A 16,469-nucleotide genomic window follows, 5' to 3' on the forward strand; every position below is an offset into this window, starting at 1 on the left:
CATATTCCAAAATAGAAATGTTATTTATGTTTGGGTTGAATTGGATTTATATAGATGCAAAACCATAAAGGTGCTGTTCAATTTTCCTTCTAGAAATAGTCATGATGCTTGCAGAGAGTTGATGGGATTTTTTTTTGCATGTGATAGATCCCTTACTGTGTACGAATTTCGACAGTTTGGAAAAAATAGGTAAGATAAATTACTTTTTTTAAAAAGATTTTAGAGAACATCTTCCATGATCTAAGAAACTTAAATAAATGTAACTGTTTTAATATCAGTTTTGAATTATTTCACAGAACAAATGCCTTGCCTTTCATTCAGAGGGGAGTTTATCAACATCAATGTGGACAAAAGAAGGGAAAAGCTTATGATTTTAGGGACTTCTATATTGTAAGTATTCTTCTGTTGAATAAAAGTCAAATTTGGTGATTTGGAAGTAATATGTGGATATTCGAGTTGAAAACTGTGATGTAGTTTTCAGGGAAGACCAAAAGTCTTTCCCTTCAGTAACGTTTTTGAATGAAAGATTTTCAGGGGTCTGGATTATTTTGCTGTTGATGTTTTAGAGATTCTATTTTTGGCTTCAGATTAAGCTGTAGTCTGTAATGTTCCCACTAGAGGGCACAAGACTGCAGACAGTGCAGACCTTTTTGTAGGCAAAATGAACAACCAGGAAGGAGAGTCCTGAAGATGAAGTAGACCAAAGTACTTGTTAAAATTTAATAATCTTTGTAAGGTCTGCTGACATTTTTGTCTGAGGCAATGATTAAATATTTTTTAAAACATTAAGAAATGATTAATGGTTTTTAACCTAAAGTTTGAAAATGTTTACCCCCACCTGTTTTAGAGAGCTTTTGAAACAGTGGTAAACTTAATCTACCAGCTAATCTGATGAGTGACTACAAATCATATTGCATCTTCTGTACTGCTCTACTTCTGTACTGGGTTAAGTGTTCCTGGTTTATAAATACTTGAGTAATTTTTCAGGTCCATAGTGTTTTCACTGAGTTCTTCACGTCCTCCTGCAAATCTTAAGTTTAGAGCAAAAACTGTTTAAGTAATGAAAGTAAAAGAAGACAACAGTAGTTCTTAGTGTTTTGTCTAATCATAACGGCTTACATGTGGCTATGATATAAGAGTTTCCAAGATGAAATAGATGACTTTCTTTATGATACGGAGGTTGAAGCTATTTTTTAGATTTTTTTTTTTTCTTTTATTGTCATGTGTATCTTTGCAACCTGCAGATGGAAATGTGTTTTGAATAAAGATGCCTCTTAAAGCCATCCAGAAAATGTACTGCTATCGAGTTCGATAGCTCTTTGGAATGACATTGTACATGCGAATCTCTGTGTCTGCAAAATGGGTTTCTGGGCTGACATTAAAATATACAAATCTCTTACAAAGTCCAAATGGTTAAGACACTTGCACAATAAAAGCGTCTCTGTCTCCTTCTTAATTTATGAGTTTTGGAGGCTTTGTAACCCAGGCCCGCATGGATATTACCGTTAGAGCTACTGCTTTGTTTTGATTCTTCTCAGTATTCTTTGCTTTTAGTTTGCTGCTTTTCTTTCTGTCCTCTTACCTCCCAAACCAAAAAGCAAGTTTAATTTTGCAGAATACATGAGGTATGTCCTCTGTCCCCAACTTGGAGGGAAGGGGAATTTGTAATACTCAGAAGAGACTATACTGGGTAATAGAACTCTATGCTACTAATAACATGTTTTTAGTTAATATTTGTTAGTGAAATCTAGCAATTTCTAAATAGAACTTTATAGTCAAATATTGCAGGAATGATTTGAACTTTGGGAAGATTACTTTTTAGTTGTTTGTTTATCTCAAATATGGTTGTAGGTTATTGAAAATAGCTGTGGAGTGTTTCTTCTAGTCTGAGAGAACTTTGCTCTCATGGAATCAGTGTGGCACCTTCTGTGACTCTCTTCTGTGGTTCAGTGAGTTTTGGATCCCGTAAGGAAGAAAGGAGAAGAAAAATTGAAAAGTAAAGCCTGACTGAGAGCACAACAATCTGTAGTTTCATGTTTCTCAGCTGTAGATTAGGCAGCAGCAGGCCCTCTTACTAGACAAACCTCTGTGTAGAGGATAATGTGTCATCCTGGAGCCTGCAGCTGTTTTTATTTAGTACCAGAAAGGCTCTGTTAAGAAGGTTAACTGACCTTTTCATCATTTCATACCAGGACTTTTAACAGTCAGACTTCTTGAAAGTCTTGCGGAATGTATTTTATGAAATACACAACCTATTTGTAAATCATTGTATGCTTTACCAACAGGGAGCTAACCTAACTTTCCGAAGTGTTGATCATAACCTTCCAGAAAGTGTTAAGCAGAACCCAGTTCTTACCCTTCGTGTGATAAGTTTTGATGAGGCAGCTATGGATTTTCTTAAGTAAGTGCAGCTAACTGTTTTTCAAATTACCTTTCCTTCCTTAAGCAAATAAGGTTTTTTTTAATAAGAGCTTCTAATTTGTTATTACTTATACTGCTAAAAAAAAATAAATTTGTATTTAGGCTCTTGTTAGGAGAAATTAGTTATAGGTGTTAGTGGATGTTCTGTAATTCAGGACCATTCTAGAATGATAAGGAGTAATTTTAAAACAAAAGTCAATAAAATTATGCAACTGCCTTATTTGCTTTGTTTGAAGTCAGATGTTTTTATGTACAACTCATATACTGAAACTTTTCTTATGTGATGAACTAAAATACTATGTTTGGGGAAATTTTTTTTGCTGATCTACTTTATTATTATTGAATCTTTTGTGAAGCTTATGTTAAAAGCTTGTATCAGTCATGATAATGCAAGCGTTTGAACACAGGAAGGGGAAGGACTGGAGATTTCTCCCTCTGTTTTCTCTTTTTAATTTTGTTTTTCTTCCTTCTTCCTATTCCTTCATTCTTCATACTTCCAGATATTGCCACGTGTTGAAGACTTCAAGCACTGAGGCAGGATTTCTGCACTTATTCTTTCAAAATAGGTTTTAGTAAATTAGGATGTTCCATAGTCTGAAAGATGGAGTTTCTTAGAACTTTTTCAGATGGTTAGGTGAATGGTTAATCTTTGAGTAAGCGTTATTTTTAAAGGATATACTCTCATCTCAGTATCTATACAGAAGTAAACTGTCAAGGGAATGAAGCATCTTTCTCTGGGGTTTCTGGCTTTTATTGTGAGTATACTGGTTCTTAGCACAAATCAAATCTTGATATAAATTTTATCATGCTGCTGTGTTGCATGAACATGGAAGTTACTTAATAGTGTTGGAAATATAGTCAAAGTTTGATTACTCAAGTTTTGGTGAGGAGTGTTAGCCAACAGCAGATGTTACAAGGTAGAAATTTTCACAAAATCATGCAATCATAGAAAGGGACCTCAAGAGGGTCTCTAGTCCATCCCCCCTGCTCAGAGCAGGGTTTACTACAGCAGGTTGCTCAGGGCTGCATCTGGCTGGGTTTTTTAATATCTGCAAGGATGGAGACTCTGCAGTCTCTGTGGGTGACCTACTCCAGTGTTCGGTCACCCTCACAGTGTACAAAAGTATTTCCTGATGTTCAGAGGGAGCCTCCTGTGTTTCACTTTGTGCCCATGGCCTCTTGTCCTGTCACTGGGCTCCACCAAGCAGAGCCTGTCTCGGTCTTCTTCACTCCCTCCTGTCGGGTATTTATACACACTGATAAGATCCCCTGAGCCTTCTCTTCTCCAGGCTAAAGAGTTCTAGCTCTCCCAGCCTCTCTCATATGTCAGGCGCTTCAATCCCTTCTTGGCTAGGAACAGCGATAACAGAATCTCAATTAAATACATTCACTACCTAAAGACTACTTTTGTTAGTACAACTTAACTGACTATCATTTTTATTTCTGCAAGTGTTTAGACACATGAAGCTTGTTCTCAGTTGGGGTAATATTCGCTTTAAGGTCCCTTTACACTGAAAGCTTTGCAAAGGAGCCATAGTGAGCCAACAGTGCATAAAACAGTAAATTCAAATGTAATTTGTTATAGAAATATATAGTTGTATGATGCTTAGTGCTAATTGTTCCCTCTCTGCAATGTTTCCATTAAATAAAACACAATATAATTTAATTTCAGATAGTTTATGTAAGACATTGTATATCTCAGAAGCCTATCATTCTGGTAAACAGCTTTATCTTTCATTTGTTGCTAATCTTATACCTGTGAAATTTGGAGTTGATCCAATGTTGTCTCTAAGGGCTCCAGAAAGAAGACCTTGCTCACTGAGTTATAATTTTGGATTTTCTGCTACCTGTGGTGGAACAGATTGTTTCTTTTTTATAGTCTCTCTCCCTCTCTCTGTGTTCTTTCCATTACTGACTAAATTTCAGATTGTGAAGTCTGTCGTTTTCTTCTGAATGGGGGTGTTGTTGAGCTGAGTGTTCTCTGGTGAAAAACTCCTGAATTGAGTCCTCTTACCTCCATTACTGTATTCACAGAGAATCCCTGCTCAGGTACAGTCCAGAAGGTCTATCACAGGTTTTCAGGAGCAACTATGCCCTGCTGTCACAAGCCATGAATCTTTTGGTTTACATGTGTTTTAGAGAGAATATGCTGTCCTCTGGAGGCGGTTGTTGACTTTCCAGTTTAGGTAGTTTGATATAGACAACCTTTTAGGGACTTCATAATGAGAGATACCCAAAGTGGAGATGAAAAATCTTAATAGAGAGGAGAGAGGCAAGTCTTAGGCCTCAGAAAGGAGAAGGAGGAGCACTCCATAGCAAAGCACGCTGAGCAAGGAGCTCAAAGTTGACAGTTGCATTTGCCTTCGTATTCTGATTAAAATAATTACTGTACTTTTTTTTTTTCTTCTTCCAGTAGATTCTTCTGTAGTATTTTTTTCATCAATCTCTAATAATTTCTGGTGGGGGTTTCTAGGAAGCCCTTCTCAGAAGGGAATCACTTGCCAGACAAAACACAAAATTTAACCGTAATTCCTAGATCATATCTAAGATATGCTGATCCAGCTTTTGGTCTATAGCCTTGTTAGTTCTCCTTTAAAGAGAGATTTGTAGCTACTTCATGTTATTTTCCTGCTGGTAACTAAATGTAGGTGCTTTAACAAATTCTTCCAGTGACCTGAGCTGAACATTAGGACTGTATTGAAATAAATTCCTGGAGATGTTACGCACAGGAGGAATTATCCATGATTAATGAATTAGTAGAGGAGCTGTTAACGGAATAGTGTCAGAAAGGAATTTCTGCATATCTGCAGCTATTCAGCAAGGAATTTTATGTGTGCCATTTCAAACTCGAGCAATTGGATACCCTTGCTTACAAGGGTATTATAAGAATTAAATATAAAGTTTAACATGTTTTTTTTTACTACAGCTGTTCTGAATATTTGAATATTATATGTAGTTTCACCAATCAAGATTGATTTTGATTATTTTAGAGCTTCTTCTATGGAATTCAAACAAGAATGTTCCAAGCAATTGGTTGATGACAGCAAAGTTTTCAAGAAGATTCAAGGTTTGTGTCTACCAGAACCCGTTTAATTTTAATTTCTGTATCTCTATCTTTACAGCTCAATGCAAGGAACAGTTGTATCATTATGAAGATATTATTTGTGTAAACAAAATTATAAAAAAGTTAGATATTTATCAGAATATTATTAGAATATGATACCAGAATAAATCAGTCATAAGAATACTTTCTTTTCTCTCTTTCTTTAAATAAACAGTCTGGCTTAAGATCATGGAGACAGTATGGAATAATTGTGAATGCAATCCATAAAATGTTAATCTCTGTGTTGACATAATCTCTGAAGCATAATGCCAATCCTGTGTTAAACTAGCATTAAATTTAAAAAGTTACTGGCAAAATGTAAAAACACAGTCTCATTTCTTCAAGTAATTATGTGCTAGATCCTTCTTTGGGCCATTATTTCTATACATTGAAAAGCTGTTTTTTTACAGTCTTCAATATTATGCTTACTAAAATATGTGACTACAATTTAGTATATTCTGGAATATGTAATTAAATTTTACCAGGTTCCTACTTACAGTCTTTAAACACAAAGCTATGCCTTTGTTCTAAAATTATGGAAAAAGGTTTATGCAGTGCTGTGTGTTATCTTTGTAACCTGTGGTCAACAAAAACTGTTGAACTGAACAGTTTCCAGCTTGTAGAATCTCCACTATTTACTGTCATTAACTAAACCTGTTTTAAGTAGGCACTCTTTGGTCGCTAAAATCTGTTTGGATGTTTGTATTTAGAAAAACTGGAATAATAAAACAGGGATATTTTTTAGTCTTCCAGTTATTCTATGTTTTCCCTTGCATAATTGACACAAATGGATTTCTTAATTGTCTGACTACATCTAAGGTTTGCTGGTGGGGCCTGAAAGAAGGTTGTGTGTGTATACTTCAAGACATCTTTTAACATACATCTGAATTTGAACTTTACTGGAAAAAAATTTCCTTCTTTCACCACCCCCCCCTTCCATTTTGCTTTATAATTGTAGATACAAGTAATCTGAAGATAGAATATGGTAATAGCAGATGACTTCTGTTAACAGAGTATGCTGAGAAACTCAGACATCCGTGAAGTAAACCAGCTACCTAGAGATTTTGAAGAGACTTTCATTTTTACCATAGAAATAGTTCTTTCGTTATAATTTTGGAAAGATTTTGCAGAATTACTTGTACTTGTTCTTGATTCCACACGTATTTAACATGTTTGTACAATAAAGGAGCAGCTGTGTGTCCCATAACGGAATGTTTGTATTACCAAAGTAGTGTTCCTAAATTGCTTTGTATGTTGAATCGTGGTATGTAATCAAACCTAGCAGAAGTAAGCAGTTTTTATAATCTGAGCATGTAAAGGGTGATATCCATTCTTCCTTTCCTCCTGTGGTCTCTTTAAATGTTTTGTTAGATGTTGCTGCTGCTGTATATGATTTCTACTCAAATGTTAAGTAACTGATAGTTTGATTTTGAACTGATGTTCTCTCATCAAAGATAAGGGAGTCTGGATGTGTGGATGTGTCATTTTAACTGGCAGTATCATGAGTAGCTGTGGTTTTCTTTGCTTTTATATCAGCTCCATAGCATGTGGCCAACTTCAAGTAAACATTGTGTCCTTTATTTCTCTAAACATTCAGGTGTACTCAGAGAGACACTAAGTAAAAGAGGAGTTCGGGTTATAACAGGCTTAGGAAAGTATTTCCGACACATAGACAAGAACAGAAATGGTTTTCTCTCTCAGGCAGACTTTAAAGAAGCTCTAAAAGTATTCCATTTGGAAATACCTGAAGGGGTAAGTCTAGCTGAAACTGTAATCATGGATATTATCTTACTTTAATTTATGAACTCACTTCCTTTCTTTGCTTACATCTCTAGTTTAATAGCTTTTTTTTTGCGAGGTTTTTTCCCCCTTGTGGTGTATTGGCATTTCTGCATTCAGTCCTATGTGAAATTTTAAAAATCAAAAATAATAATAATAAATTTCAAAATGTACAATCTTTTTATATCATAAAGAAGCAAGTGGGATTGCAGTCCATTTTTTTTCCCTGTTTTTGCCTTTTAAAAATAATCTATGTGATGCTATTTACTTATCTTTTATCTTGGTTTTGTATATTATGTTTTAAAAACAGCCCACAGCTTTCAATACTGCAAATCATGTGAGTTATGGTCATCAGTGACAGATGATGACTTACATTATTTTTACGAATGTTTGAGTCAGTTTTGATTTGGAAGTTGTTTTTTTGTGAGAATACTGTAACTTTGTATTAGAGCAATTGTTTTATTCTAGAACATGGCGAATAACTTTGGTAAAATATTTTCAAACTGCAGGACTTTGAATCCTTATGGCTTATTCTTGATGATAGCAAGAGTGATAAGGTCGACTATGGGGAATTTACTCGTGCCGTATTTGGAGAAATGAATGAATATAGGAAAGCGTTTGTAAGAAAAGTAAGTTTTGTTGCAGATACTCTAAATGTAGATACTTTGCAGTCTAACTTTGCAGTTATTTATTTGTCATATTCTGGTTGTGTTTTTTTGATGTTTTTCTTAAATTGTGCGTTTGGTAATTGAGTTTGTAAACTTTCAGATCAGTTTATTAAAATAGGCATAAATTAGAGGACTGCACTGTTGAATTCATTAATTTTAAACTCTAGAACTGATTCCTTTACTATTTTGAGTTTATGTGTTTGTGTGCTATTGTTCTTACTGAACTGTAAGATTAAGTAAGTTCAGTGTATAAAGCATCTGGCAGCCTGAAACTATCTCTTCCAGAAATCTGTTTCCTTGTTTTGGCAGATCTCTATATCTACATGCAGATTTTTTGCCCTCAATGTCTGAAATAGGAGGCAATAATACTTGCCTCCTTTGAGACTCACAATTAGAGTCAGTATATTTGTGAGACTTCTTATATTTGAAATGCCATTTGTTACATGTCTATAATGCAATGTGGAGCCATTTGCAGTATGAAACACTGATTACAAATCAGCCAATAGACTAGCGACTGGATATCAAGATGAAGAAAAATAACATATACTTTTAATCAGGCAGGATCTGACTGTCCTAGCCTTACGTATTGATGATATGTATTTGAGTAAACTGGAATGAAAATCAAGCTGCTGTTAGCAGTGCTGAAGAGGCTGTGTTGAGGCCTCTGTCAGAATGACAGGAATCTTAGTAATTGGAGGAGGCAAGAAGGGAAGCAGCTTAACTTCCGATTCTAAGGGTGAGCTAGTAATTTTGGAGAGAAGACAGATTTTTCTGATATGGTGAGAGGACCACATTTGATGTTGAAGCTGTTGAGTTAAATAATCATGAAACTCCATAATCTAGAATTATTTTCTGGTATCTGGTGCTTTACATTAAATAGGTAAGTTAACATATTCCATTGCACAAGATCTAAAAATATGTGCTAGGTAGTTAGGTATGTTTGGTCTTTACATCCTTCCACTTTTTTTTTCCTTATATGCTTATATGAAACTCTTTTTCCCTTATAGGCTTATATGAAACTAGATTTCAACAAAACTGGGAGTGTGCCTATGGTAGATATCAGAAAATGTTACTCTGCGAAGAAACATCCTCTAATACTGGCAGGTAATACACATGAAGGAAAAGAAAAAATTGTGACTACTGAAGTCATCTTCTTAGCAGAGATACCAGATCCAGAAACTGGTTGCAAATACAAACTGTTTTCATATTGGCTTAGGCTTGAGCTTTTAAGGAGAGCTTTTTTTTCCTGTGATGACCTATAATGTGTCTACCTGGAACACAACTATAAATAGTTATGGAGTTCATATATGCAATTTTAGTACATGCTTTTTATCAAGCTGCAAATACTGCATGTATGCAGAGTAGTTCCTTTCCCTATCTGTGTAAGACTACATTTAAGCAGTTAGTTCTCATCTTTGGTGTGCAAGTTATCAGTGACATGTATGATATTAGTAATTTTCACTTAGGAGGATACTCTCATTTTCATATTACTGTTTTCCATCAAAATATGCAAGATTTCCAACTGACACTGAATGTACTCAGCACTTGAAGTTCCTTCTGAATGAATTATTCATTTATTTTGGGGACAGAATTGTCATCCTTTACAGAGGAAATGTTGGTGTCTTCGTTATTTTTTCAGAATTCTCAAAAAAGTTTAAACTCTGGCATTGAAAAAATAGGAGTTTAAATATTTGTATGTCAGTTTCTAAAATAACATCTCCACGTACCACACCAGTCATTGTGAAAGTCTCCATAGTGTCCTGACCCTTTCTGGTTTACCTGTAGAAGAGAGGATGTTTTCTGTATTGCCAGTGATTTTAATGGTAACACATGAAGACACATGGCTATGCAGAGATGTTACACATGCAATTTTTTCCCGTGCTATAATGCTACATTTTTTCCCCTTTTTTTTTCCGATGCTATGAAATCATCTTGAGTGTAATCTTTATTAAGTCACTAGAACATGCATGTAAATAGCAGAACACTTTTTGAGTGCAAACTTGCATCTTGAGGTTTTCCTAGAGCTTTGAACTTGTATTGCATTAAACATATGCTTTATTACAAGATAACTTCTGAATTACCAAAGTTTTAGTTTACAAATGCATTATTCAGTTTTTGCAGTCATTGGAAGGAAAAAATATTCCTGATCTCATAATTCATTGAAATTGACTGTGGCTTCATGTTCTTGTTGATATTTAATGCTATCATGTGCTAATAAAGTAAGATGATTTCTGCAGCTGGTATTAAGTGAGCCAATGACTTAATTCTGGAATCAGAATATTGAATTTGTTCAAGAAAGAATATTTGTAAGCTAAAATTCAAATATTTCTTGTCTGAAGTATATTAAATGCTATATATTCACTTTTCTTGCAAATATATTTAATGGAAAAATATACTTTCACAGGCAAAGCTACAGAAGAAGAAATTAAATCGTCATTTCTAGAAACATTAGGAGAGTCCTGCAGCAACCCCAATGAAGTGTCCTATTCTGAGTTCGAAGATTACTACGAAGGATTAAGTGTAGGAATCATGGATGATGATGATTTTGTTAATATCTTAAGGAACCCTTGGGGAATTTAGAATGGAAGACAACAAAAATGAAGAAGAGGCATTTTCTAAACAAGGAATGAGCTAAATAAAGGATGATTTAGTCTGGGTGTGCGTTACTTCATAACTAGTGCCTTAAACTGATTTCAGGGACTGAAAATTTTAGATACTTTCAGAATAACACATGGCAAATTTCTCAGAGTGCCTGTTGAGCTATGCTATACATTTTTTAATGTAAATGCTGTTCATTCCTTTTAATTGGAAATAATAAAGGCTGCTCCCCATACCAAAAGGCATCATTTACTTGATATTGGAATAAAGTGGCCTATTTTAAAATAAGAAGGAATTAGAATACTAAAATGCATGAGGGAGTATATGCAAGATTTATTGTGAAAAGCTTGAGATTTGACTGTATAAATATCAATGGTAGCTTTTCTTCAGAGTTTTCTTCTTATGAAAGTGATACTTTTATAACAACCTTTGTCTTGTTTCTTGTTTCTTATGGTGGTTCTTAGCTTGAAAGAGAGCAGGTCATCCTCTTCCAGTTTTGAGGATGTCTGCGGTACTGAAAGTCCAGAGATGTTCACAACAGTTAGCCCTTTGACCTGTGGACCATCTTGACTGATCTTATTTTTTGATCTTGGTCAGGCATCTGAAGCTGAACATTGAATCCCAAGGGTTTTAATATGGGCACAAGTATTTTGTAATGCACTTCTTCCTTTCCTGTATTTTGCTAAGTGGTTTTCAAAACAAATAATATATATTTAAATACCTGGTTTCTTTACTTTCTATTGCTGTGATTTTTTTTTAACTAAAACTTAGCAGTGATATCTTTTGTCAAACTAAAATACAGTATTTCCTATCTACTCTGAAAGTATAAACAAGAAAAGTGTAAAAAAAAATCTCCAACTAGCCACCTCTGTCACAACAAAAATTAAACCATGAATTAAAATATCCCTTGCTACTTCAAATATTCCGCCAGATGTGCTTTCCAGTGTAATACATCTTGTTAATTCTGTAAAATTCTTTGTGTTAAGAAATTAAAAAATGTACTATTGATTATATATAGAGAGAGATAGATAGCCTTTGGTTTCAATATACCTGTCACCAAAATTAACTGTATGTTGAACTGCATTTCTTAAGCCTGTGCAATTAAAATATATTAGTTTCCTCTGTGCTTGTCTGCCTGGTTTTGAATTTATAGGCTGCGGTTAACAGAACCTTCTGCTGAGACAGAGCTTGTATTTCATAGGAATTTCAGGGCAGTGCTGAAATGATGCTGGAATGAGGGACTTCGGTCCCTCTGTGGCTGACTGGCTGTCTAGATACAGCACTTCTGTGTTCTGATAGCTTGTGCATTGCTGTGTTTTGATTGTTTGTACCCTGTCCTCAGCTGTGACTAGAATTACAGTTTCTGCTCTAAATCCTCAGATGAGGGATTCTGGGAGGTTCTCTTGGGGCTGCAAAAGTCCGTACATATTGGTTTACAGAAAAAGGCAAATGTGGTCAGTGCTTATTCTGAGCAGGTATTCTGATGTGGCTCATTATGATTTTCTGACTGCTCAGTCCTGCTGGAATTTCTCTTGCTGGATTTTGTTAATTAGCGTTCTTGGAATTGGTGATTCTGAGAAGGGCAACTTCAGCTGTTTTTAGAGGGATCTGCTTGTTGATGTCTCTGTCCAAATAACTGAAAAATTCCAAATGGCATTTTTATTAGTTTTTCAAATAATCACCTGCTCTATTTAGACCGGTTCACTTAGGAGAGTTGTACCAACATATAAAATAGTGGCTCAATTTAATATATGTGAAAGTGATTGTGAAATGGACTATTGACGTATTTCTTTTTGCAATGCTTAATTTTTTTGCGATGCTTTTAGGAAGATTATTCCACATTATCCCGTGAAATGAAAAAATTGATGACAAGTGGATGTATCCCTGGTGGGCCTGCTTATCAGCAGAGGCTGTATAGGTCACATCTGCTGCAAATTAAGTGTTCTTTATTTTGTTCTTATCGCTAAAATGAGGTGCTGTTACATGAACATTATTTCCATAGCTTTGGTAGTCATGCATTATTATTTTTTTTTTTTAATCTGAAGACAGATCCTTAACAGGGTAATCTACGATAAATTCTAAAGGTCGGAAATTGCCTGATAATACAAGTAGGTGCTCTGGTAATTATGTAAAACCTGCTCAGTATATAATTTCTATTAACAACAAGGTGAGTTATGCATCACTGACTGCCGCAAAGCATCAGGTATGATGTCTGGTGAATTGTTAATGGAGTTCACAAAAGTCACTTTCCGTCTGTCTGCTGTTTTTCATTGTCTAAATTTAAGATGGTGACAGAATTCAAACCAACTTCCACCCAAGGCTGGCCCTCCGTGCGTAGAGTTCGAAGAAAAACACAGAAACTATGTTCAACCCAGGGTTTGTCGTGTCTGACTTCATTAACCGCGGTCTCAATGCGTTCTGGTTTGCTCTTAGTTGTAAACGTTTGATGAACCTGAATCCTTTTCTTTGATCAATGCTTTGTAGCTTTAAAACTTTCTGGAGGCGTCTGCTGGGGTTTACTGCTTTTAAATGTGTTTCAAACCAAACTTTTTCTACATATGCTACTTTTCTCGGAGTTGCCCACGTTTTCGGAATTGGGATGTTCATAGTCAGAAGTGGTGTTCTCAGAGAAGCTGGCTGGCTTCTTTCCTGAAACTCACTGCTTAAGAAAACCAGTTGTCTGCATGGCATCCTGATTTACACTGCTGCTAGGAAGTCTTAGCAACCTGCTGTAATTGAGAATGTCAGAAGTGCATTACGCTACAACCATATTTTCTCCTATTAGATGCACACGCTCCCAGAAGACAAGTGGAACTTAATGAAGTGATGTAACTCCTCATTCTCGAGCTCTATGACCACTTCATCAAATGAATGTGCACTGGCAATGTTAGCTGCAACGTTTGAGAGCATTTTTAAAAAACAAAGCACAGGCACGTGTGCAAACCTTCAGTAGCTTCACTTTGTCAGCTGATGGAAATACGGGATCCTCACCTGGGGTAGCTTTGTTGCTGAGGGGAGATACACTCCTGCTGATTCACACCCGAGAACTCCTTTCTCTTCTGGAAGAGGCACTGCCGGCTGATCAAATGTTGTGGGTCTTTGGGGCCAGAAAAACAAAACTATTAAAAATGTATCTACCACTATGTGCTTGTATGGAGGTGCTGCTTAGTTTGGGGGTTTGTTGAGGGTTTTTGGGTCTTGTGGGTGTTTTGGGGTTTGGTTATTTGGTTTGTTTGGGGGGGTTGTTTTGGGTTTTGGTGTTGTTTTTTTTTTTTTTTTTGAGCATGCTATCTCTAGATAGTAAAAGAGAAAACCTAGAACTGATTTCTTACGTGTTAGTCTGTTATGTCCATAGAAAAGCAGAAGTTTCTGTGGAAGAAAAAAGGAAGGTAGAAAATCACATGCTTTTTTTTCTGGATATTACATTAGTAATTTATCGTTCCTCTCCTTCACACTCAGCAATTTAGAACTGAGATAATTCTGCACTTTCTTTTCATGGTGTTAACCACCTGGTCTTTGAGAAGCTGTCAGAAGGACTCTGTTGTAATCATGAAGCATCTTCTCCAGTGATGAGAGAGGCAAGCAATATTTCCTTCCAGACCTGTTTAGGCTATTTTTTCCACAGAGAATATTTAGAAATATTAAATGAACTGGAAGGTACTTAGGAAAGAAATGCGGTAAGATGGTACCTACATGATGACCTTATGAAATATTTGGTTTTGTAGCTCCTGTACTTTAGTTGCACCCCTTTTTGATTGTGGGGAACCAGAGGCTTAAAGATAATAGAAAGTAATCTTCAGGAAAAAAACCCAAAACACCTGTTTATCACAGGTTTCTTAATATTATTATAGCATCTGTTGTGTTTACGTGGAATTTATAGTATCTGTGTACCTGTTTCCTGGCTTTTTTCTCCTCACTTGTGTTATGGTTTGGATGGAATTAATTGGATTTATGCGTGGAAACTTCTGTGTTTGTTGCTACCGGCAGAATTTTGTGTGTCCAGCGTCCCCAGAGAAGCAGCTTCAAAATAAGAAAAGTAATAGCCATTTCTTTGTGGTTTGATTTTTTTTTTTTTTTTTTTTTTTTTTTTTAGACTGCATTCTAATGAAAGATCTTTAATATTTTAGGATCTTTTGCTGGCTTGTGTAATTTTTAGCTTGTGTCTTCTGACCTTTTGCTGTCATTTCCCCTCCGAGTTTTAGGAGAAAAGAGGTAGAAAAAATGGTATTTAGAAGGTGTGCTGTCTAGGTATCTAATGAGGATTATCCCTGAACACGTCAAAGCGTCAACCCCTTAGTGCCGTCTAGCTGCAGGCAAGTGCGATGGAGAGGGCAGAGGCTGGGTGGAGATGAACTGGAGAGCAGGCATGAAGAAAGGACAGGCATAACCACAAAACCAGTAGTGCTTAGGGGCGGTGGGGGAGATGGAAAAAGCAGGGGATGACAAAGAGCTCCTTTGCAGCAGGAAGGCAGCAGGGGCTTGGGGGCGTTTCTTCTCCATCTTTTCTTCTATTTTATGCCACACCTTGTACTTGGTTGTAAGTTGGGAATGAAACTCGACAAGAACTGATTAACTCAGGTTCAGAATGACTCTGTTCCAAGGATACTTTGTGGTGTTCTTTTGGGTTTTTTGAATCTATCCTATTTTGCGGGCAGCGGGGCTGTGGGTAGTTCTGCACATGTTCTTATTTTAGGAGTTTTGGCCAAGGCCCTCACAAAATGTGCTTTGGGAAGAGCACGCCATGGGCAATATCTGCTTTACAGGGCTTCATGTGGGGTACTCCCCAGCTGTTACAGGGAAGCACAGATTAAAATCAGTGGAAGCTAAAATAGCAGCTCTGGTGATGGATCTTAAAGCTGTATTCCCTTTTCTTACAACCTCTGTTGTCACACTTAGTGACTCCTGTGACTAATTCTGGGATCCTGTGATTTGTCTTGGCATGAATTGAATCCTGCACTCACACTGGTAAAATTATTCCCCTGAAGTAATTTCTTTTGACGGTAGTATTTGCCTTGCAGATGCTAGTGATTAACTGCAGGTTTCAGATGTGAATACTGCAGTTGTTTTCATCCAGTAGATGTTCTTGAATTCTGCTCTCCCAGTATTTCATGACCAAAGGGAACAGCAACAGAGGTCAAGCCAATGCTAACATTTAACTTTTCTTTTACCTTTAAAACCAGCATTTTGGAAGTACCTGATATAGCAACAGAGTTTAAACCAAGTTATAATATTCTGCTTTTTATGGGTTTAATGTGCTTTTTTTTTTTTTTTCTGTTCTAGATATTATTGTTGCATAGATCCAACTAACCATAGGGAAATAAGCACTCAGAAAAGTTAGTTAGTTTGGTTTCTTATATATTAAAACAAAGACAGTGAGAAGAGAATTTCTTGCTGGTGCCAGATATTTAACTTTCCATATTCCTTGTGTTTCTGATTACTGGTGATACCTGGGATTCTGATACTTTACCCCTTCTTTCAGTCCACGTGATTTCTAAGTTCTCTTTCCAACTTTATCTTTATATGCCTCCAAACCTTCCTCTTTTGGGAGCTTCTTGGAAACGAGCTTCTTCAGCAACTACAATTAACACTAAAGACTTTTCTGCAATAAATCAAAATGTGAATTAACATCCAGCAACAAAAATCCCTGGGGAAGAGGATAGGAGACAGGGCAGAAAAAAGCAAAGAGTGGCTATGATGACATCACTACTCATTAACATTTTTTGTTCATTCATAATGTTTGACTCTTCCCTCTGGAACGCCAGCCTTGAAGAAAAGCCTAACCCAGTAGTACAGGTCACTGTAAATACTCTTCCTTTGCATACAGTCAGAAGAAATCAGTCTGGAAGAGATTTCATGAGGTTGTCTACTTCATTATCATATAATATCTTGAAAAAATAGTG

At 36.0% G+C, this 16,469-nt stretch overlaps 1 protein-coding gene across 6 annotated transcripts in view; it reads left to right on the forward strand.

The window, feature by feature from the left end:
- CAPS2 (calcyphosine 2) overlaps positions 1-11,663 on the forward strand; it is a 31,252-nt gene extending 19,589 nt beyond the window's left edge. For 5 of the 6 annotated variants that reach the window (XM_075428551.1, XM_075428550.1, XM_075428555.1 and 2 more), the window contains 8 exons: positions 94-189; positions 297-390; positions 2,286-2,401; positions 5,412-5,488; positions 7,122-7,276; positions 7,813-7,932; positions 8,979-9,075; positions 10,376-11,663. In XM_075428551.1, the coding sequence (XP_075284666.1) occupies positions 94-189; positions 297-390; positions 2,286-2,401; positions 5,412-5,488; positions 7,122-7,276; positions 7,813-7,932; positions 8,979-9,075; positions 10,376-10,551 (931 nt within the window). In that variant the 3' untranslated portion in view covers positions 10,552-11,663. The remainder of the gene's footprint in view (positions 1-93; positions 190-296; positions 391-2,285; positions 2,402-5,411; positions 5,489-7,121; positions 7,277-7,812; positions 7,933-8,978; positions 9,076-10,375) is intronic. The other variant, XM_075428554.1, reaches the window with a different exon arrangement.
- The last annotated feature ends 4,806 nt before the right edge of the window (positions 11,664-16,469 follow it).

Source organism: Opisthocomus hoazin, chromosome 8 (assembly GCF_030867145.1).
Source record: "Opisthocomus hoazin isolate bOpiHoa1 chromosome 8, bOpiHoa1.hap1, whole genome shotgun sequence".
Classification (NCBI taxonomy): Eukaryota; Metazoa; Chordata; class Aves; order Opisthocomiformes; family Opisthocomidae; genus Opisthocomus; species Opisthocomus hoazin.